General features: G+C 40.5%; 1 protein-coding gene across 3 annotated transcripts in view; it reads right to left on the reverse strand.

Annotated features, from left to right (window-relative positions):
* Positions 1-25276, reverse strand: part of dlc1 (DLC1 Rho GTPase activating protein) — a 75832-nt gene that overhangs the window by 39930 nt on the left and 10626 nt on the right. For 2 of the 3 annotated variants that reach the window (XM_051383654.1, XM_051383653.1), the window contains exon 5: positions 14152-14185. In XM_051383654.1, coding sequence (XP_051239614.1) covers positions 14152-14185 — 34 coding nt within the window. Of the gene's footprint in view, positions 1-4721; positions 5137-14151; positions 14186-25276 lie in introns of those variants that run through there. The other variant, XM_051383655.1, reaches the window with a different exon arrangement.

The raw sequence follows: 25276 nt of genomic DNA on the forward strand, positions 1-25276 counted from the left end.
ATTTGCTCACTTTGATATCAAGATGTGGATGGAAAATGTCTCTTTTTAAGGGACAGAAATGTGCTGTGAGAACTTACAGGATCTAACCAGACTTGAAACACATGTTGGGAGCAAAACCACAAACACTTTAATTGTTGCAAAAACCACAAATGTATATACTGCAACCTAACAAACAGCAGAGGATAATCAGTTAAAGCTCAACAGAAAAGCAAGGCATCCATGGGTGCTTAAAGGGAACCAAGTCTTATATTATGTAGTTTGATTTTAGTCATTTTCTTGAAGATGATTGTGTTTATCTGCAGTTAATTCTCTTGTTTCCAAGCTAAGCCCTTGATTAAATTTGAATAACTCCGTCCATTCTTGGGGTGAAAGTATCTTGCTGAAGCTAATTTGTTACATGGTTGCTTGCTGCGTTTTCATTCAAACAGATTTCTGCTGATGTCACAGTGGTGCGCCCTTTCTGACTTCCTCTTTGGGCGCCCTTAGGCGTGAAATGGCCCTGCTGGGTTCCTGTAGAGTCCTGTAGGGCCACAAAGGGCCCAGCACATCTGTGTGGTTTAACAGTACGCAGGGCTTGAGTAGACCGGAACATGTCTATGGACCTCCCACTGACCCACTCTTAAGCCCAGTACAAAAGCCTGGTTGCCACTTAACAATAACACATTCATGCACAAGTAGGGGCACAAAAACACAAACGCACACTCAAAACGTGGCACTTCGGTATTAAAAATATATGTTCCTAAATCCACACAGCGACAGTTTATTTATCGTACTCAAGTGTGTGAGGGGAAAAGAGTATTTTATCCCTTTCACCTCTCTCCCAGCTACAGTACAGCTTGGATAGGGATATCTTAGGCATATGCTGAAAAATCTTGACCAAACTAGTTTTCACCTTATTAGGGTTGCACAAGGCTCTGTGAATTATGGTAATGTAAGGTGGTTGTTTTCAGTGGGTAATTTTTGCCCCAACCGCTTAGGTCCAGTTGGATACAAGCTGACAGATTGCCAATTTCAAAAAAGGTAAAAGGCACATTTTTGTCTACCTGTGCTTGTATAGTCAATTTGTGTTGTGAAAGGGACCCACCTGTGCTTGCCAAGATGAACAGAGTGTCATAGCACTTTAGCACACATTATGCACACCAAATATTTAGACTTGTTTGCACAACATTCCTCCTTTATTTAGCCAATTTATTCTTTAATTCAGCAGCCGTATGCACGTTCACACTCATTTGACATTCTTCAAACATGAGCCAGCGCAAAGCAGCATGAAACGTAAAGTGCAAATCCCTAAGCCTTACTGTATGTTCCTTAACTACTGCTAAACAACAGTTAATCCCCTTTCTCAACAGAGCATTTAGCCTTAGATTGTTTACAAAAACACAATATCAAGACATTTGCTGAAACAATCTCAGCCAAGATGAAATGAACCAACCTAATAGGCCTATAACCTCCCTTCACATGACTTTGGAAAATGGACTCACTGACAAATCTCTGGTTGTTATGCAATAACATTAGCCCGGTAGCATTATGATAGGCATAATAAACTAATTAGGCCTCTCAGGTTACCAGCCAAGGTGGTGTAAAAGGAGAGCAAAAACAACCTTCACCTAGATGCAATCCATGATTACATCACATAAAACAATCCTACGGAAGTAGCACTACATCATAAATGAGAGTCAACACAAAATGTGGGTTTTCTTTAAACATGACATTTAGAGAGACTATTACACAATATCCTGGTCATATCAAAGAGCATGATGGTGAGCACACACTTAAGTGCCATCTGGGAAAAGGAGAACATGTCAGTGACACGGAAGAGGAAAATAAGTCATGTACTGAGTGGTGTTGACATAATTCAGTGAGCAGTAACTGTACACTCGGTGCAGAGTGCTGTGTTTCTGATCAAAATTTCTTATCAGACTTTTTATACTGGGTTTTCTACTCTATTTGTTTAGTATTGCCCACCCCTCTTCATTCATTAAAAATCGTCTTATATCATTGAAATAAGTAAGAGTAAGTATGTGTGTAAAACTGTCCAGAATATTTTATATTACATTAGATTTGTTTCATCCACTGAAAAGGGTACAAGATATTTGTAGCTCTGTATAGTCTTTGTAAATGCCTTACTTTCAGTTTGTACGAGTCTTAAATGAACGGGACTAAAAAAAACATTTTGCAGGTAGGTATGATGGCAGATTATGTTGTTGCCCTCTTTCTTTCTTACTATCTGGCCTGATTCCAGATGCCCTTTGACCGGTCTGGAGCTTTGTAAAAAAACATTTAAAACAGAACAGAGGGCCTGCCACTCATTCCAGAATCCGTTCTTTGGTGAGTCAAAAATGTCCATGTTAAACCTATCTCCTACAAATTAATATGTCACTTTATTCATTTTTTCCAAGGTTGTGAAGCATTGAATTGGGCAGTAATAGATAAAGCACATAACAAGTATAAAGCCTTTACTTTTTGCAGTAAGAGGGAGACTTTTTCAATAGCAAACTGAAATTCTCAGAACCATTAATCGTGAGTTGATGAAAAGGTTGGAAGTCCCTGTCAATGCTACAGTATCTGTTACTGTCTTGTTGGAATTCCATACCTTTGGCCTAAAGGAGAGATCAGGCCCCTTAAAAATTCCATTCATACGCCTTTGCTGCCTATAGAAGCTCTGTCTTGAAAGGGGGATCATTTAAGGGGGTTCCTGAGGACAATAGTCTAACAAAGAAGTGCTATTTTTGAGCTTATTGCCTTTATTGGATAGAATAGCTGAAGATAGGAAAGAGAGGAGATGATATGCAACAAAGGGCCACAGGTCAGATTTGAAACCATGGACACTGCAGCTGTACCAGGTAAGCTATAGGGCTCCCCGAGCAGCAGTGATCTTTTTGATGACGTCTCCAATAGACAGGGTGCACAAAGACGGTGAGTGACAGCTGGGTTTTGTCAGTGGATAAGTTCAGTGTTCTCAGGCACATGTTTTCCCCTTCAGCTGTAAACATGCTTAAATATGTGATGTGATCATAGGGATGACAAGGGTGGGAAATGTCAACAAGGCTATTGGGTTTCTGGATGCGTGATGCTGCACAGAAATGACATGCAGTCCTTCAGAGCATGCCCTGAGTGTTATTACCTAATGCACAATGTCATCACATACCACAACCTATTACAAAGGTTTTAAGATTATCAGTCAATCAATGATCCAACTGGGATCACCAGGACCCCATTATGAAAACCACTGTCATAGTAAATAAATATTAAGTCCATCAGAAAGGTTAGTTAGGTCTGGAATATTTTTAACAATGTGTCAGGCTGAGTCATGTTTCATTGGTAGGATTAAATATATGTGTATGTGTGTGTGTGTGTGTGTGTGTGTGTGTGTGTGTGTGTGTGTGTGTGTGTGTGTTTATCATATATAAAATACAGTTTAAAGGTTATGAAATCAGGAAAATATGATTATGATTCATAATTTAAGGCAACTTCCACACTGAAAGCTTTTTATCATACACTTTCGATAGAGGTTAATGGCATGTGGATACAAACACACTGACTAAGAATAACAACAGCTCTCTTGGTACAGTACAGTGTGTTCCTGCACTCTATGGCCAGGGACACACACATGCATGAATACACACAGTCATAATGGTGTAACTACACATGCATTTCCTGTCAGAGCCATGATATATTTTGCCTCCATTTTGAAGAAAGAAGCACAAATGAACAAAGAAGAGAAATAAGTGACATGTCAGGAGAGCTGCAGATCCTATCATAAGTCTTTGACCCACTTTACAACTCTTTCATGTGGGACAGTGAGCTATGTTTCAACAGCTTGAAACATCCTGGACAATGTTTGTTGGTAGATATTTATCACCTGGTGCTCTCCACTTCAATAGAGAGGTTAGGCCACAGGGCACTGACCTCTGGATTGAGAGGGAAAATTGTGTTACCGCCTTTGAAAAGAAGCAAACCACCACCTGTACTGACTTGGAAGGTGTAGAGATTTCAAACATGATGCAGCCAAATTCCATGTCAATTGTGACCCTTAAAGATGATCAGACCTCTCTAAAAAACACTTTGAAGTGTAGGTGATATTGGCGAACATTCCTCAAGAGCAGCTCTGTTAATCCATTTTCTTTGCTGCTGCTCTTATGTGATAGGGGACTACCTGTATTATTTAATAGCAAGCTAGCCAGGGAGTTGAAAGTCTATTCTGATGCACTCACTCCTGCGTGTGCATACAAGCAGCTCATTAGTTATAAATGGGGAAAGAAAACACAGCTTTAAGGTAAGAGGGAAATGCCAACACTGTCCTACACAGAGAAATGTATCCACATCAATGAAGATCCACTAACACAAATAGACCCATTGTCACATAAAGCACAAGATAACTCGAAATATAACACAAACCTGACAATAAACATCTTAAAAATGGGCCATAAAATGTCTGAACTAGCCAGTGCCTGTTTCTCTGAGCTGCAGCAATCTCCAGAGCGTCCACTAAATGCTGTCCATTGATCAGAAGCCTTGCAGTATATCCTGTCTTCTCTCTGAGACAATGACAATGCAGTTTTTCTACCCTGTCGTGTACCTTTTTTAAAGAAACTTAATTTGCTCGGACATGACAACTGTATGCTCTGGAACAAAACACATGAAAACAAACATGTACATGTACTGTGCAAATACCTACATACATACAGCCTGCTGTGCCGGTCACTGCCTTCGTCACTCACCTGCTAGTCGACTCTCTCGAGCTGTCTTGCTGAGCATATCTAGGGCTTTGGAGGTAGAGGACCTGATGTGGTCACTGAAGGACCTCTGCAGCAGCAGCAGCCTCATAGAGCGAGGCATGCCGATTAGCATTCACCGAAATGTATCTATGTCAAGACTCCTACCTTGTCCCCACACCTGTTCCTGCTCCTGATCAGGTCAATTATTTTGCTTTTGTGCTTTTCTATCCTTTGTACTGGTCTGGTAGCTGCCTCTGTCTCTTTCTGTTCTCCCCCAGTCTTGACTGTACACTCCCGTCTGCTGCAGTAAGCATTAGTGCAGTAACTGCTGGGACACATCCAGCTAGTGCTGCAATGCTCTCATATTCTATTCTGCCAGTGTGTGTGTGTGTAAGTGTTAGTAAGTGCTTTCTGACACAAGCTCCAGCGCTCTCTCTGAATATCTGAGTGTTTTAGAGTCACGACCAGCATCTCTCCCTTTTTCTCCGTCTTTTTTTTAATGCCTCTCTTCTCTGTCACCCTTCTCCTCTCATCCACTCTTTTTTCACCTGCCCTACCCAGTCTAGACACAGCCAGCATCAATGCCAGTTATATAACCTATTTCCCACTGCAGCCTGCTTGTTATGAAGATCCACCTGTCCTTGCCCACAAGCAGCTAAAAATATCACAGAACTTAAGCCAAAAGACAGGAAGTGAGATGAAGAACGGCTCCAGGATAATGTTTGAGTCACGCAGACAAAGCTGCAAGATAATTGAATGATTCCCAGAAATGGTTGATAGTGGAAAAATTTGACGGAAATCCTAAAAGGACAGTGAGATGTCAAGAGAGGAAAAAATGCTGGGGTTTAAAATAGGGCTCTCAATCACAAGCAGCTAAAACATCGCAAACAATGAAGCTAAATTACGGGAAGTGAGATGACGAAGGGATCCGGGATAATGTTTAAATCACTCAGAAATGGCTGGTGTTGGGAATATTTTGAGGGATTTCTCAAAAGGACATGTCAAGAGTGAAAATATTCTGGGTTTTAAAATGGTGAGCTAACTGGTTCCTCCTTCACCACAGATCTTAGTTATTCCCAACAACTAATAATCATAGTTGAGCGAAATAGTCCAACCCCATGACATGCCTTTATTGCAAATATATTATGGTAGGAATAGAGTATGCAGTGCTCGGAATACACACAAACAAACACATGCCATTAGCTATTGAGAAATAAGCATGTACTGTAAACCTTATGTAACAAAACTTAAGCTACTGAGATGGACACAAACAACACAATGGAATCCATTACTTAGACTGCTGCTGAGTTGATCGGATAACTCTGATTTAGCTTCTATTAAGCAAGTACAACTCTCTGTGGTCTGTGAAAAAAGCTTAATCATTAGCTACAGGTGAAAAGCAGACTCGCTGTAGTAACACTGTAACACTAGTATCTATAGCTGATTTTGGTTTTAACACTTTAAGAAGATAAATGAATTAACTCTGATAACCTAAAGACAGGAATGCATCTTGCAATCACATATAAGATTATTATTACATTTAATATAATCGTTTTGTCTTTTAGTTTTCTACATTCTTATAGCTGCACAATTTAATATATTAATAATATTTTTATACCAACAATGGGTCATATCATTTTGTGTAATTTGAAAAGGTCACATAATAAACCCACTGATAATTATCAGCCAACTCTGCAGTTCCTCTCAGATCGCCAGAGCTTTTTTGCCTTACATAATTTTCCTGTTTTGTTTCAGTCTCACTGCTCTCATTATTGTCGTTTCCAGCAACCAGAGCCAAAAGCTCTGATAAATTCACAGTACGCTCAGATCTGCTCAGCACCAAACAGCAGATAGACAAAGTAATGGTGCTTAAGTGAGTGAACATCTGGCCGCTGAAGATTTATTTCTCACAAATTGGTGGAGACCAAATCAGAGCTAATAGAAAAGTAAATCTTGGACTTGCATTCATTGTCTGGCCAGAAACACACCACCCAATGAATACTAATGTTGCTCCATATCTGGATGAGCAAATAAACAACTGTTTGCGAACACATTTGTCATGTCGATCTTATAAGGCGAAAGTAAGTGAATTTGTGTCTACAGCTTGTTCCACTGCCCCTTTGTAGCCAGAAAACTCAGTTAAATTTGCAGTAACTGTATGTGTGTCTTTAAGACTGATCATGCTCATACATATGACAAGTGACTCATTACCTGAGTATATGAGTTTTTATGTGCTTGTAGCTGTGAGCAGTATGTGCTGTTCCAGACTGCCCTCCATTACATTCCACACTAAGCTCTCACTTAAGAAACATACCCAATCATGCTGATTGCCTCAGCAAGTGAAGGTAATGTACCCAGCATGGGCTTATTGCAGCCTGCTGATAGCATTGTGCTCATCGCGGCCAATTGACTTTATGGTCTCCCGAGGTTTGCTGAGACTGATAAGGCTGGATTCCCGCGTCTTTAGTCTGCGCTTCTGCAATTGTAGAACGACCTCTTTAACAATGTTATAAATGAGGATTAGGATGGGATACAGGAAAACCAACATCCCATAAAAGTATCACATTTTTACTATCCTCCCTCACATACACCTGTTTGACTCAAATGACATCTGAATTAAATCATGGTTTTCTCTCCATGCGTGGGAGTGTGTGCGCACTCCCAGACGCCCAAATGCAAACCATCTGGGTCAGTATTCGTATCACAACAACATATCAGTGTACTTTCCCTCTCTCTGTCTCAATACCTGTGATAAGGGGGCAATACACGGACTGTAACCTGGATATGACGGAAAATGCCCTGAAGGGCGGTGGAGAGGGGGGTGGACAGAGGGAAAACAATGGAGTTCTCATACCTTAGGAAGGAAAAGTCTTGCCAAATGCCCCCTCTGTCAAGTGTACAACGTGCCAGGAGTGTGTACCTACATCTAACTCCACAGAACAGAGGCAGGAGAGGGTTACCTGCCAACATAATGACCTAGAAATGGAGACAGGGGAGGTGAAAAATGAGGGCAGGGGGGTGTTTCTGGGAGGACTTCAAACAGTGTATATAAACAGTATGAGAGTCTATCATCAAAACGTCTGTGAAAAACAATGCACTATACTCTATTCTTTACAGCACGGCCAAAAATGTGTCGGTATGTTGAAGCTAGTATGTGTGGGTGTGCCCTAAGTGTGACTGTGATTGTGTGCGAGTCCCTTTGATGTGACCATCTCCTTGAGGTCTTACTCTGCTATCAAGCATACACTCCTTCATCCTCACTGTCTGCCCTACTTTCAGCTCCTCTCTGACTACCTGATACTTTCGCACCTTGTGTGTGTGTGTGTGTGTGTGTGTGTGTGCGCACACAAGCCAGAGCTAAGAATATATCAATATCAGACAAGCAGACATCCCAAGATATCAAAACACAACATGATCCCATATATAGTTTATCTAAACAATCAACATCTCAGCCTACTTGCACGGTCTAGACGATCTCTCACCCTGACACCCAGACGAGGGGAATGAACCAGCCGGGCAGTGACAGAGCCTGCTGAGCCAGGACTGATTCATTAGCCTGGGGACAGCGTGGGCATCTCACCCCATCCACACTGGGAGATTTGCAATCCCCTGGTTACTGATGGAAGTTGTTGCTGGATCCTTTCAGATGAAGCATGGGTTCAGGTCAGTAATAAACCTCTGTTAAAATGATAATCAAAAGAGTAAGGAGGGGCCTTTGCAGAAAAACACTCCTTGTGTGCTCTTGGTTAGCTCCCGACACATTCTTCTTTCTTGGTGCGAGTGCAATCTACTCAGACGAGGGTATTTGTGGCAAAATAAAAAATAAAGTAAAAATAATACCCTTGTGACAGAACAGACAGTAGAGACTGAGAACACATCTCTCAGATGGAAATTAAAATGTAATTGATGTAAGAATCCACAACTTTTTATTATTCTGTATATAATTGTCTAAAGTATACTGCTGCCACATAATAATTACAGCTACCTAGTTTCTCACCATTCATACAGTGATGTGACACACACCAATCTGCTGAAAGATAAGTAAAAATAATCACTCACACCCTCTAAAGTCTTCTTTAGACTTTTGCTGTTGTAACTCTGGGAGTCCAGCAAACTGACTTCCTGTTGTAAATTCCCCTTCATGCAGTGGTTTCCTGTACAAAGTAACATAGCTAGGGATATAGATTCCCAAAGAAAAACTCACAAAAGGTGCAAAGAGGTTTTTGAACTTTTACTCAAATAAATCAGTGACATGACGGAGATGCACTTTTGTGTTTTATTGTGAAACAGTTTGTGGCATCTGCTCTTGAAAGGTGCTATACAAATACACTTACTTACTTACTTACTACTAAGTTGTGTTTTGTTTTTCTAAATTACTCCTTTTCTGTCTTAAGAAATATATTTTTGGAATAAAAGGGAAACTAGTTGTCATTCAAGAAGATTTAACATGAATAAAAAGAAACCAACAACAAAACAATGTGTAAAATATCTAACTTCTCCAAACATTTTAAAATTCCCAAATATCCCATATATACGTATGACAACGGGCATAAGAAAGTAGTATCATTTGCTTCCAAGAGAAACAGATTGCACCTGTAAATGTATTCACAGCTGAGTTGAAAGTGTGAAATATAAATGGAATGAATTACAACATGTTACAGTACCCGTCTCCACACAGGAAGCTGGAGAGAGAGTGTGTCAAATGGGAGGGGAGAGGAGGGGCTGTTTTGGGGGGAGGTGTTGAGGCTGGCATAGACTGACGGGGGAGGCCAGGAATGTGACCTTGCACAAACACAGCAACTTCTGTACTGTGTATGGTGGGGTGGTAAAAAAAAAGTGGGATAAAGTAGACTCAATCAAAGAGCAGGAACAAGTAACAGAAAAAGAAGCATCAGTCATGAGTTATTATTGACTTGGCTCCAGGCTAGAGAAGCTTCACTACATCTGTACCCTCTCAGATGAGAGCACTGTCCTCAAAGAGCATGTTGCTGTGGGTTATAAAGGGGATGACTGCTAACTGATTTCACTGTGACATTTTCTGAATTAAGTGAAAATTGGTGTGGAAATTTGCCCATTTTGCAGACTGGATATGTGGTCAGTTTGAGCCAAAAAGCCCAATCACAAGATCTGTGGATGAACAGGGATTGTCAGATACCATCTGTGCTGAAAGGACTTTTTTAGTTGTTTACCCTGGTAATCAAGCCAGATACTTTAGAGCAGACATTCTTCACAACACAATCAAACCTCTATATCAGTTCTTATTAAATAAATAGTTTCACCTTTTATGGAATTCTCTCTTTTTCCATTTTTGGCAAGTGTGAGATGAGAAAATTGACAACACTCTTATGTCTGTATGTTTAATATGAAGCAAGAGCAGGCGGGCAATTAGCTTAGCTTAGCATAAACACTGGAAGCAAGGGGTGGTATGAGTATTTACCAAAATATTGAAATATTGCTTACTGATTTAAACACAAAACTCTAAATGTGACTTTAAAATAACTATTTCCTTTGGGTACAGAGATTGGTGCTGTGTTTTCAAAGGTGAGCAATGGTCACAAATGCAACAGCGAGGGAATTTTTGTAATGTGTAATAATATGATGATAAATACCGGGAACCACAGAGGTCAACACTCAGGGCAGACATAAAGAAAGAACAGTAAAAACACAGCTGAATTTATCAGTACTATCAGCTTTAAATACCAGGAACAGAAATTTGTCACTGGAGTTTCAAAAAGGGAAGAATGGTGACTAGAAGGGAAACAAGGGATAATAGAGAGAAGGAAACAGAAAGTGGAGACAGACAGACAGAAATGATGAGACAAGTTATTCACAGGAATCACCAACTCCCTCATGTCAGAGTGCACCTCCCATGCACTTCTCCACTGAGGGTGCTAAACCATATCCTCTTTCCTCAGTTCTCCCTTCCTCCACCAACAACCGAGGCAAGCGCTGTAAACTATGAGGCTATGAGTCCAGGTAAAAGGTCAGGCTTTAACCCTGTTGTTGGTTGCATGCCCATCATTGTGTTCTGTTTATATATTCCCACTAGTTTATATTTAGATCAGGAAGGCGCAGCATGGTGCCTCCAACCTCAGCTGCAATCAAGGAAACAAAAAGATAGACCATTCTTAGAACCAGGAATCTTTTAAGTGTGTTGACAAGCTCTAACACTGGTGAGAGAGTGACAACTAGAAGTTACTGTTACACATTCAGTTGCCTACATACATAAGTTGAAAAGTTGATGTGTTGATGTAAATCACTTCCTGTAATTTGTGCAAAACCAGAATATTTGCAGTCAACATAGGTTTAAAGGTATTCACGTCATTGGATAACTCCAGACAGTTATATGATTGCAGAGTTGGTTGTGTAAAGGTTTAGAAATACTAGGCATATCTGTTAAATATCTTACAGCTTCCTTTTACCGGGCACTGCATTATTTAGCACAAATCTGGACACCTTTATCCTTTCAAAAACCTTTTCCTAATTGTAATTACAGCTTAGATGACGATGCCAATGATATTTACAAGTCGGAAACTGTTAATTAGCTAAATCCCATATGACATGGTTAAACAATATTTAAGGTAAAGTATCCAGGTTAGAGGAGTCACACCAATGAACCCTCACTTCACGGTGGCTGCTTCATCCCATTCATCCAGTCTTAAGGGTCCTATTACTTAATACTCAACCCCACCAACAATCAACCACTGTATCCTTAACCTGCTCCATCAGAAGAGTATAGGGGACCAATGAGTGTATTGTTTGTGGCATAATGCGTGAGAATATGTCGGATGACCAGAGTGAGACTGCACAGTGAGAAATGTAGAGTTGATGCCAAAGAAACACAGGCAATGCTAAATATATAAAAAATATTCGATATACAAAGTCAAACATTTCAATATAGTATGAATCCTTTACCCTCTTGCCTCTTAATCTGTCCTTCAGTCACACAAGGTAAACCAGGATGAGAGGATTTGAGGTTACACAGCTAAACAAGCTGCCTCTGATCAGCACTGACCGGTTTGGAGCCTTATCATATTTGTAAAACACAAATGAACTCCATTAAAATCTGCCTATATATTACAGTGCCTACAAAAGGGACACTAAACTGAAGAATTGATGTATTAAGTTGTATCAAGTGAGCAAAAGATAGATGAAGACACAATTAATAAGTTAAGTCTTTCAGTCAATTTATTTTGAAATTACAAAGCTACAGCTACAACTACTGCAAAAAAAGGAGACGGTGATGTGAATTTTCAACTACCTGATCGCCTTCTCCATTGTCCATTTGTTTACTCAACAGGCATGATTTTGCCAGAGTATACTCAAGGAGGGTTATATTGATACATCTGGGGAAGTATCTGTTAGAAAATATCAACATCAACAACATCATGTTCACACTTAATGAAAGGCATTCATCATTTGAAATAAATGTTTTTTGAATCTGGCAAAGCAACTTCATGAAAAAAATCCAGTAACTTGTATGATAAAAGCGCAGTTAAAAAGCTTGTAGACAGGATTTTCCCCTACATGTATTAATTGTGATGCCTAATGATTATAAATAGTGGTGAATTTGTAATTAAAGGTCAGACAGCATGAAATAAATTTCTTTACATCCCATGGTTTTTGAGTTTGATATCATATCTTTTCATCACATCACATGCATGATCTCCTAGGGCGTGCAGACTTGATGCATGACCGTCCTTATCGTCTTCAGCTGGTATGTCGTATGTTATGAGTTACATCATTTCTCACCATTCCAGCACTCTGCAGGCACCGTGAAGCTCAGGCTGCTATGTAACGTCACAGCAGCCCCATAAAGAACATCCTCTTTGTGCACAGGAAAGCCGTGACACTGACCACTCACTTAGGTACACCCGGCGCCACAGGGAGGTCATCCACCGTGCCATTACAGAGCAAGGGCTGTGGAAGCTTCTTGTTGATCACTGGTGTGCTTCCGTTGTCACAGAGATAGTAAAATTAACCATGAATAAGCCGGCATTCATGGCGGTGCAGCAGGAGCCTTTAGGGCATGGTGTGTGATGTAACACTGTCACAAATGTGTCATTCCCAGGGGCTTAAATGGTGGTGATACAGAGGGGGCTTTGAAGTGTCACAATGAACACTGGTCTTTGTGCTTCATCAAGTCCCCCAAAAACCCAGCCAGCTCCCATTGTACCCCCACTCCCCTCCAGAGTCCTGGGTTCCATCACACAGACCCAAAGATGAAGGTTACATAACTTGCTTACAGGAAGTAAGACCGATTTAAATGAAGAAAAATGACCAAGAACATTTGACCCCTTTGAAGTTGGCACTGTGCATTTTGCAAGCTTTAGCCTCCTTGTAAAAATTTTAGGAGTGGGCCTAGCGCCAAAAAAGTAGTCATGCTCATGTATGCACACACGCGCACACACACACACACACACACACACACAAGAACAAACATACTGACAGCTACTGCACATTTCCCATGAAAGGTTTTCAGCAAGTGGCGGTAATTAGAGGGAGAGACAGAGCGAGAGTGAGTGAGGACTCCCAGCGGGCTTCAAGACAGTGGGGGGCAATATGAAAGCCTTGTCCCCACGTCGAACAACCTCTCTGGTATTGTTTACCAGCGGACTGACGACACAGGGGGGGTGTTTAATGAACACTGCTCCCCTGCCAGCAGTCTGAAAGTAGGTCTGTCCATCCATAGTTTCCTGATGACCCTGAGCATTGCCGGCAGACTGCTGACAGAGAGGTCGGAGCCAGAATGGAGGGGGCAGTCACTACCGATTGAGTGTCTTCTCAAGATCGATTCATAATAAAGTGTGCAAAGTAGATGACGGCAAGCATTGCAAAGTGATGACATAAGACATCAATACAGTGAAGGCTATTCATTCGGAGGAAGTCATGAGGTTTGATAATTGTAGGCCTATAGCTGAACAAATACTAGTCCAGTAGTCCACTAGTCTAGTGTGTAATGGTGTGTATTTGGATGGATTTACATATTTTAGGCCTGTAGCACTTTGTTCTTTGTTGCTTTCTGTATCAGAATCATTTTTTGAGAAAAATGTACAAAATAAAGAAATAAGCAAGTAAGAAATGAGGGCAAAAGGTAAATAAATAAGGGTCAAAAGTTCTGGGTATCAGATACGACATCTAGTCTGGCTCTTATCTTCGAAAGGCGACTGGCCTGATGGTTTAGTAGATGAGTCTAGAGCCTTATCTACACTCGAAATCCAGTGTCTCATAGAGCCAGAGCCTGTCCTCCTCCACTCAACCCCTCCCTTTCTCCTTTCCCCTCTTGCCCCATGTTGTGAACACCGGACAAAGCTATCAATCAGAAATTGTGCCACAGAATCTCTTCACATGACACCAGACCAGACACAGACCAGATGAATTGCACACAAACCCTTTTCCCAACACATGCAAATAAAAAACAGCAAGGACTCACCAGCCTTTTCTTTTTCAGGAATGGCGGAGGTGCTCTGGGAAAGAGAAGAGAAAAAGGATTATAGTCGAGATAGCTTAAGTTACCTCAAAAGCGCAAAAATGCAACTCATACAGTAAAATCTATTGATCTATCTAGCAACCTTTAAACATTACTAAATAAACATTTAAGTGTGTAAGGACCTGTAATAAAGAAACTATTGATGGAAAACATCAAATAACCAATATGTATGATAATATAACAACCAATAAGACAATCATAGGAACACAAAGTAGCCACACACATACAGACCAAGAATGTGGTTTTTAAACTCCATATGTATTGTTTTCCAGTGTGCAACTGTTGTTATAAATGGTCACAACAGGTATCACATCATTAAAAGTCAGAGCACACAGCACACTCTCGTCTCAGTCAATGTTGATTCAACCCTCACGTAGACATTACTGATAAAATCACGTTTTTAAATTCTCATCATTCTGCGCACGTAATATTTCCTTCTTTGGCTTTGTTGTGGGTTTTAAGAACAAAAACAGCACCACCACAGGATTTCTTGTAAAAATAGAGTAGTCATGTGTCATTTCACTGGTAAAGTGTGTGTGTGCATGTGTGTGTGTGGAGGGCAGCAGTCAGTTGGAATGCAGAGGTCTTTCTTGGCTCTGACTTTTGACCTCAGGTTCCTTGGCTGACCTCCACACCCTGACCTGTTTTAATCCACACTCCCCTGGAACAGATCAGACAGGACAAGGAGGACGAGGTACATTCTCAGTCCAATGTATTAACTTTGTCCACATTTCCTTCAGTGTGCAAATTCTGTAAATATCTATTTTTCCTCCTAATTATTCTATTAAGATAAATGCCGCCTCCTCTGTGTTTATTTTCTCCCCTCAGGCCTAATTAAAGTGATTTAGCCGTGTCATGCTGTGACTACTTTAAAGCCTGTTTACCCTTTGGCACCTACTTACACAGCAGATCCAGCACAGCCAAAACCACACTGATTATAATCTTAAAGGAACAGTTTAGGGAAATACTTTTGCTCTATTTGCAGAGAGTTACATGACAGGACCAGTCTCAAGTCTGTGTGGTAAATATGAACCGGCCAGCAGCCGCTTAGCTTAGCTTAGCTTAGCACAAAGACTGGCAACAGGGTGAAACAGTTAGCCTGCCCCGTCCAACGGTAGCGAAAACTGCCTACCAGTACCACTAAAGCTCATGAATATATATCTCGTTTCTGTAACTGTAACTATAACTGGGGTTATGGGTTTGTCTGAAGTCTCCTTTGGTTGCCTTGCAACGTCACAGTGATGACAAAAAATAGTCCAACAACTGGCATCAGCTCCAGTCGCCCTGAATATACCCTCAAGGGTAAAGTGTGATGAGCCGATAGATGGATGGATGGATGGATGGATGACCACCTGTAACACTGCCATATGTTGTATTTTGGCTTTGCACAGATAATACAGATATAACACGTTCATTAACAAGCTTTAGAGTTTATTAATGCATTGGTTGACAGTTTCTATCTGCACATCCTATCATGGAGTACTACAAAAAGAATGCAACTCATGGGAATTTCTCCTTGATAAACAGATTCAAATTTAAGGTAAGAACGTTAGTTTCATTTTTATTCATTTTGACTTTGAACATGTTCTACTACAAGAAAGAAACAGAATGAATCATCAAAAAGCAAAAATGTGACCACAGAACCTTTGCCTCTAAAATATTAAGGGGGCTCTTATATTTTATGATGAACCACCACAAGCGTGGAAGGCTGGTGAGAGGGAATACAATGCCTGCTCTCATACACAAGTTTGTTTTTGCTAACATGTTGGCTGATTAACGCTGGATAAAGTGTTGTCTTGGTCCCAATCTGTCTCACTTTTTAGAAGCTAGTGGGTGAGCTGTCGGCGTATACATACTTTTATCTGAAAGTCCATCACTAGGGGTACGTCTGCCGAGGTGTGTCTGTATGTGTGTGTGTGCGTATGCGTGAACGCGTATTTTTCTGCACAATGTGTGGGCAAAAACAGCATTTGATCACTTCACTGCTCACATCTAAGACACAAAGTGGGTAAAATTCCCCCTGTAGACAAATAGCTTTACAATTTATTGCTGATTAATGGCCCAAAAAATACACCTGGGAGAAGCCAGAGCCAAAGACTCCTCTGTCACTAAATCACCAGCACAAATAGAACAACAACAGTGAGGTGAAATCAGAGATAGATTTATACTCAGTGCTGTTTCAGCTGTTGGACTCCAGTAATATTAGCTCTGCTTTTTCAGCCAAAACAGTGTCCTTGCTGCATTCCTGTGTGCAAAACACTGTAGATAGCATGAGATTCAGTCAACACTAACACTGTTTTTTGCCTCTTTATCAATTCCATATAAACTCTCTCTGCTGGCCAACAGGTTAGACACAATCTATTTTCTCTACTTTCTTTTGAACCATTCACCATTACAAGCTGTTTAATTTGAAAGATCACTACTAATTTATTTTTATGTTACCTTATTTAATTAAAATAAGCATGCTTCATAGTTTAATTCTTGGTAATATCCTGTATTTTTTTGACACATACACCATCCTGCAGCTGTTATATTCACTAGCTCACCAAATGTGTATTCATTCACAGCCAAAAATAGTACCCAACACTATATAATGCCATTTGAGTAACATTTGCTAAAAACTAAAGTGCCCAGCTGTTGTATTTAGCCTTTTCTAATAGTGAAACTATATATTTTTGCCATTTTTATATATTTACATTTCAAGTGGCAATGAATGGCCTTGGAGCTGAGCCACAGATAGGGTGGGGTTGTTCAAAGTAAAGTACAAAGACGGACTAAAATTTTTGGGTTTAGTTTTGTTGTAGGAATTGACAATAAGAATACAGAATAGCACAAGCCTTATCTTTTAATTCTGCTGCGATACATTGAAGTATATACATTTAGACAGCACTGCATCAATTCATGTATGGGTATGGATTTGTATCAATCGTTTACATTATATCATGTCGCAAATCAATAACTTTCTGCATTAATTGACTGTATTAATAATCAGCTATAATTCCACAAACTAGCAGGATGAATAGCCTTGAACAATGGAATCAATATGGGAGGTCTGTGTGCCTTCTCTGCTTAGCACTAACAAGACATTTCAGTTCACCAGTGTGCGCCCTTCCTATTGTGTAAACACCACACCACAGGTTCCTGTCAATGACCCATGAAGTCACTTACACACAGTGTAAATCTCACCTTTATACAATTCTGTGTTTTCCCTCATAATAGCAATTACAGTTGAATAAATGTGAGTTTGAGACCACAGGGCCTAACAAGAATGTGAATAAATGGGTACCAGTAAGTACCAGTGTTTTCATAGCACCACGGTCACATATTTTCCCGATGTTTGCCTGCGTTCCCCCTGGCATGCCACAGTGCAGGTTGTCTCAGTGTGGGGTTGTCCAGGCCGTGTCAGGTGTCCACTGGGGAGCTGTAGGCTGCAGAGCACACAAGCGTCAGCTGCCTCATTTACTGCCACTAATTTACTGGAAGTGGGGTGTGTGTGGGGGCACAGGGGGTATGGTATGTGTTTGTTTTACACATGTGAGTGTTTCTGTGTAGTGGCCTGCAAGCATGTGTGCTTGCATGATTAACCACTGTAGGGTAATTATTGTCATTACTACAGCAACAAGCAAGTTAAGTAGGTTTTATAACACATTATTTTCGGTTTTAGTAATAATTTTACAATTACCAAAAGAAAAAGTAGACTTTTTTTCTGGGCTTTTAAACAAAATACCAGGTTTGTGGTACCAGCAGAATTAAGGCCTTCACCATTCCATCAAATGGAAATGTTTCCCATGTCTGGGTCATCATTTTAGACCTTTTCCCCCAAATTTAGCACATATTTGGTAAATTTGGGGATCTCCACTAGAATTTAAAATAATGTACTGTGGGTTTAAACAAAGTTTGAATGCACAGTATGAGTTTGTTCAGACTCATTCCTTAGGGGAGGCGTTTAAAATCAGCAATAATCTCATCAAATATTGAGTAAAGAACAGTATGAAGCACAGAGGTTTGATAGCCAGCCCTGGTAACAAACATGTTGTTTTTCAGTAATAAACGGTACATTGTGTACAGCCGTATGTACATGCTTTTCTGTCTGAGTTGGTCAAAGATGTTAAGCAAGCCATTGGCATGTGGCTCTTGCACAACAAATCCAAGCAGTCCACTGTGCCTCTCTCAATCCCACCGCTACCCTCTCATCCCCAGCCCCCCCTCCTGCACTGCAGCTGCAATATGCATGTGTGTGTGTGTGTGTGTGTGTGTGTGTGTGTGTGTGTGTGTGTGTGTGTGTGTGTGTGTGTGTGACCACCCATGGTCTGTGCTGGCCAAGGATTAGGGGGCTCAGGCTAACCCAAACCTTTTTCTCTACCACTTAACGCAAATGGCTAAATTGGTGCAGATGGCTTATGGTCAGGTAAGCTGGCGACTCCAGCACTAGACGTATAAGGTAACCGTGTGTGATTGAGGAAAGAGAGACAGTGTGTGTATGTGTGTGTGAGCGCATGCACACGCCTGTCGAGAGCCTTTGGAGATGTTATCTGGAGCTAATTTCTGTTTTTTGACTGGCATGAATGTGCTCTTTCTGCCCTGCACTTATACAAGAATTTATTCTCCATGCTCTGTCGACCCCTGAGTGCACGTGTGCAGGGAAACGTGGGAAACAATTTCATTTTAGCCTTCTCCTTGAAGAAAAGTCCCCCCCCCCCCCACAAACCCTCATACTTTCTCCCCCACATCCCCTTTCCACATTTTAATAGTTTCCATATGTCACACTTTGAGTGTGTCAACAGGAAGTGATGCGATGACTTGGTGTAATGATGCGTTGGAACATTTCCTGCAGAAGATGTATATTAGCATCCAGATGTTGGCTTTAACAGCCATTTGAAAAGAAAACAACTCCTAATGAAATTTGGCTACGCCTGAAAACGTCTCAGTAACATCTACTGGCATCCTGGTGAAATCTATAGCATGAATGGGTGCAATTTCAGTCTTCAGTTGTGTTACTGTAGGTTAATGATTTTGCCATACCCATTGCACACTCACACACTGACCACCAGCCAAGGTGTCGTTCTCTGTAATGTTGACCGAAAGAGATTGAGAAAAGTGGATATACACACACAGAGAGACAGACATACACACATTTGCCTTTGTTTACAAGAGTAAGCCAAAGCAACAGGATTCTGGTTTCAGGCAGTGTCTAGTGGGATTTAGTGCTGGGCCCCTGGAGCATAAACTGTGAAGTGTTGACTGGCCCTTGGAATCCATCACCGGACACGACAATAACTCTTAACTTGTCTGTTACGATACAATTCTTCCTCCATCTACTTTTTATGATATTAGAGATACCAACCGTAAGTAACATAATTTATCCTACCTGTGTCACCTGAATGACAAATTACAAATCACAGCAGACTGGTTCATTTAGTAAACAATAAAAGAAACCCCCCAAAACTATGTTTGTTACCATACTATGTGGATTTTTTAAAATCTAACTTTAAAGATGAATGCACTAGCACCCTGAGTCAAATTGTGATCTGTGATTTTGGCTATATAAATTATAGATAGATAGAGCAGCGGGCAAAGAACAAATAACTACAACAAAAGTATACATTTTCACAATTTTGGTTCTCTCTACACAGCATAGCTTAATCATTAAATAATAAAAAAAAAAAAACACACTGTCATCGATTACAGGTTATTCTGACAATAACAGGCTTTTTGTTATTATGTTACCAAGTAGCTCAACAAGTGGTTTTAAAAATGTATAACTGGAAAAAGTTTGGAAATAGATGAAGAAAACACATGGGAGTGTTTTATTCCCATTATTCCACCCCCGTCTTATTACGCTAGTTAAGAGACAAAATGTGTCACCTGTTCCCACTCACCGCCAGGTTAAATTTGTGGCTTATGGACCAAAGTTAATAGGGATAAGCCTTATGATCCCAACTGCACCAACATTGCTAGCCTGTAGATTAGCCGCTGACATTTTTGGGAGAGAGGGGAGAGTGGGTTAACAACACAGAGGGATTAGACTGTCCTCTGCAGAAGACTGTGGTGGCCCCATAGCAGCCTGTGGCAGACACACAGCTTACTGACTTACCAGAAGGACCAGTGGGCGAAACCTTGCTGGATCACAGTGTTGTAACATTAACTAAAGAATGCACTGTCTAATTTAGAGGGCACTGCATTAGGCTGGACAACGGAGCATTGACTGTAAACATACTTATGCAGAGTTACATATGCCACAATAAAATATTTAGCTCTAAAAAATATATACAATTTACTGAAAATGCCAATCTCTTTCCTTAGGCATTAAAACTGAGGGCAAAGTTAATTAATTGAGCGAGACATTCAGGTGTATATAGGCTGAGGTAATGTAACTTCAAGGCAATCATGAATGAAAACACACACTCAAAACAAAAACGGGAATACATGCTCAAGCCAATTAAAGCCCTAAATCACAAGCCTGAATAAGTGTTGCCTAAATTGCACCTGGTTTTACAATGAATTCCTGTGTTCATGTTTCAGCATCTATGAACGTGAGTGTGTCTGAGTGCATTCAGTTTGTTTGTTCGTTCTATGATTTATGGCGGTTCATTATCAGCGGGCTGCCGGGGTGTTTCCAGATGCCTGCATTTTCCAGTCATCCTTAAGATTTACTGTCAGCAAGTACCATCACCCTGAAAGTATTCCCTGCGCTTGTTACTGACTCCTTTACGTAATGGATGTGCGTTTCACCTCATTGACAGTGCGTGCCTTTAACACTATCAACTAGCGCTCGTTAGCAACAAACAGTGGAGTGATGTTTTGGTGAAAAACTATGATTTATTTAGGTTTCTTTTGTGTTGTTTTGTTTTTTAAGTACCAAAAAACATATGGAGCCAGTAACTCATATTGGCAATTAAGTTGATGTGATCTAGGCGTCATGCCACAGTATGTTGTCATAAGAGAGGGAGTTGCAATTTAGCACAGGGGTGTAAACACGTAGATTTATGTGATGTTTAAATTCCACAAAGATGCTAAAACAGAAAACTCATTCTGTCAAACAATTAGGCATATCATAGCTCAAATTTAATTTGACAAAATGTTCAGTATGCACACCGAGTCAGGCTGATACATGTGGAGAATTTCAATACATTTGATGATTGGCATGTTTTGGCTTTGTGCTCTGCTTTGTTTTGGAATTTGTGTTCTGACGATTCTCTACCAACTCTCTCCTGTTCTTGAAGTGCTTCATGCAATGGCTATAGCCTTGAATTGACAGGAAAAGCAAGATTTCCTTGTGGGGGTTTGAAGAGAAGTTCATTTTCCACATCTTGTCTAAACACAAGCCTTTTCTTTTTTTCTTACCCTCTTTTTTTTTTTTTTTTTAAACCACAGCAGGTCTGTGTTTGTCTCCTTGTTACAGCTGTGCTCAGCAGAGGAGTGACCTTGGGGACAACAACACCACACAAAGCAGCTAGCATGGCCATGACCAGAGCCACTACCGGCACCCCTTGTCAGGCTGAATGGCGGTTGGTTTCATAGCAGGCTGACTCATTATGGCTTACTATAGTCTTTAAGCCAAATATGTGGGTGGAATGTAGGCAAACATAATTATGCCTGCTGCACATGGTGTTGACTATTGACCAAGGAAGGGAATGAAAGAGAGAGTATAATGTACAGCAAATGTAGATATAAATAAAAGGCAGTGAAAGTAGCAAAAATATTGACTCTTTTATCTGAATGGGACATTGAGAAGGTGTGGTTTGGATGAAGGATGTTTGGGGACAGTGAGGCTGCCAAACCGGAACACGGAGGAAGGACAGAGCAGAGATCTGCTAGTGACCTTAGCACGCAAACCACAGCACTTCTATTGTCCACCAAACCACAGACAGATAAAGAGCTATGTACATACATAACCTACTGACAGGGAATAAAGTCCTTCCGTCATTCTAAAATAAAAATATCTCTCCATCAATCATCTCCCCGAGAAATCCCTTGAATCCAGACATGAAAACTCCACATCAGAAATCTGGTACTTCAAGAAGTTGATGTCAGATAGCAGAAAAAAAAACCCGCCAAAGGACATGACAGAAGTTGTGTTTGGAGCGCCTGTTGCCGTGGAGACAGAATACAGATCCAAACAATGGGTCAAAGGTTGCCCTGTTAAGGAATGTTTACCAAAGAGGGAGAGGATGAGGGTTTGTATAGGGCCTTACCTGTCACCATATGCATGACATGTAAAACACCCCTGTGCTAAATTTAACAGACAGCCATGGTCTGTGCCGTGTTCAGTAGCTGGGGTCTTTGGGGGATTCTGAGTATATCTTACTGGTGGGAACACTCCGCGCTGAGGGTGACTGATATGTTGTTTCCGACTGTAACATTCAGAGGAAGGTGGTCAGGGGTCAGCAGCCTCCACCCGCCTCTGTAGCTTGGCACATCCTCTGCAGCCACAGTGCTCTAAAAATAGAGGCATATAACAAATGGCTCTCACACCACGCATAACTTAAGTTTGTCACCACAGATTACACTTATAAAGCCAAATTAATGACCGCTAATACTGTTATGGCAAGCAATGATGCAAATATCCAAAATATCTTTGAAAAATAATAACAAAATCACTAAAGCTAGAAATACTGGAAGAGATAATTAAACCAAAAAAGGAAAATGTTCCAGTTAGAGAATATAATTAGAGCTGAAACACTGGCAACTATTTTGATAATCAATTCATCATCCATTGATTTCAGATTCTCAACTGTGAAAAATGTTCTACTGTCGGAGCTTTGGGAAATTGCGACTATTCTATTTCATAGACCAAACAATGAATCAAAAAGCAGATTAATCAATAATGAAAATAATCATTATTTGCCCTAAATATAGAGCGAAATCAGTACATCCACATCCGTCTATAAAAAAAATAAATGCCACCTGTTGCAGTACAACAATGCCAGCTAAATAACACTGCAAGACACCTGCTACACCAAGCAAGTAATAGAAACCTGCCAACAAAAACACACTGGGCAAAGAATAGCAGTTCCACCATGAGAGAAAAAAAAACCACCTGCTGTGGCCCAACATCCGCTAGATGCGAGCCCCACATTCGATGCAAGAATAACAGCCACCTGCTGAAGGCTAACAATAGCCACCAGCTAAGCTAGCAAGGAGCCAAGAATGTATTCACTTGAACCCAATGCCTTATCCACAACAGTGAGTGAACAAGTGAATGTCCACTCATCACCAGCGTACACAGCCTCATACCACCACTTCACATTTATCACTGTTACATAAAGGACAGAACAGCGTGAGTATGTGCTCGGTGCAATCACACCAGTCTTACACTGAGTGCCGGGAGGTGTCATGGGGACAGTAAAAAAACAGAGTACCAGTCACCTCATAATCCAGCATAAGATGGAAGGAATGCAAATACACAATGATAAACACTTCACAGAGCCTCTGCAAACATCACCCCAATCAAAATACACACAGACACACACACACACACCAGCCACTCTTCTTTCCGCCTGACTTTCTACACCAACACTTCTTTGAAGTTTACAAACAAATCTGGCGTTCACAGAACTGTAGTTATATTATGTAACATCTATATCAGCCAGTAACAATCGTGTTTCACGAGCACGACCCTGATGCGTCTCTTTTTTGAAAGTAGTGCATATGACTTATGTCCCTCCAAGTCTCCATGTTCACTGATGGCCAAGATGGTGGTTTAAAGGCATTTGAACTGCTAGAATGGCTTTGTGAAGAGTCAGCATTTGAATAAGAGCAATAGTTGCACACTGCAAATCTCTCCATGTCTTTGCACGGACATCTTGGAGGGTCTAGAGAAGAGAATTACTGTATTTCCACAGGAACAAGAAAGACAGAATTTCCACTATAGATCAACTGAAAGTGTAATAAAGTGACAAATCAAATTGATTTCACTGCCCGTTGATCTTCCAGAATTACAGATTTGAATCTGACTGACCTTCTGCATGGAAATATCTATCTTGGTACTTTATACAATATTAAGGTTGTTTTGTAACATATCACCACTTTTTATCTTGACTGCTCTGTCTTCCCATAAATCAAAGGAGTGTGTACAGTAGCAATCTGTGTGTTGATCTTGTCTTTAAAACAGGTTGCACTCACCATTGGCTTGCTGACAAGATATATGTTGTTTGCTGTCCTGTGTAAACTTGCACACGTCTTCTTGTTGTGACTGATGTCATGACATGTTCAAGGCAACACATGTAAATGCTACTGAAAAATCTGTGTGTAACACAAAGTCAGTGATTAACTATCTAGCAATTGTTCAATTATTTGAACAGAGTTTTTATAAATATCAGCCTGGAGTTTGACTATATTCTACAAGGTTTGTTTTCAGGGTTGATTGTTTGGCTTTTATGTGTCTACTCACTGTACACAGGGCGAACAAAGTAAAAGGGACATCTTACAATTTAATATCATCCAAAAGCCCTACATAGCTTATAATGTTCAGACTTTGTCAACACTGTGCAAGAGAGGTATTGATCATCATTTTTAGGCTGGTTTGGGGTGGTGTATTGTACACACTTCACCCTATTTCCCATTATAACATGAGATTACATTCACATAAAAGAGAAACAAATATTAAACATTTGCTTTGGGAAACATTTACTGGAAAATAATGACTCTACAGGCCACCTTCCCTGTTATTTAGAACCAAATAGGATTTTTAATAACAAATGATAGTAATTAGTCTGTGCTTGTTTTATTGTGTGATTATATTATTCATGTTGTCATCTTGTAAAACACAATTGTGATGTCTGGTGGAATTAAAGCTTTAACCCCAACCATGGTTCTTCCTCACATCTGCCTTGTGTTTACATCATTTAAAGGATTTGTATTGTCTAGCTAAAAAGATTAAGTGGGCGTCACAACACTTTGAGTCTGAAAGGACTCAATAGTCCCCTACTACTATCAACCACTGAGAATCCCCTTCATGAAGTCATCATCTCTTTGGCCTCAATCAATCACCCCACGGGGGCCTCCACTGTAAAAAGCCTCCTATTAGGCGCAGTGAAAGCACTGTTTACCCAAGCTTAGTGAGTTA

This window comes from Dicentrarchus labrax, unplaced genomic scaffold, assembly GCF_905237075.1.
Source record: "Dicentrarchus labrax unplaced genomic scaffold, dlabrax2021, whole genome shotgun sequence".
Taxonomy (NCBI): Eukaryota; Metazoa; Chordata; class Actinopteri; family Moronidae; genus Dicentrarchus; species Dicentrarchus labrax.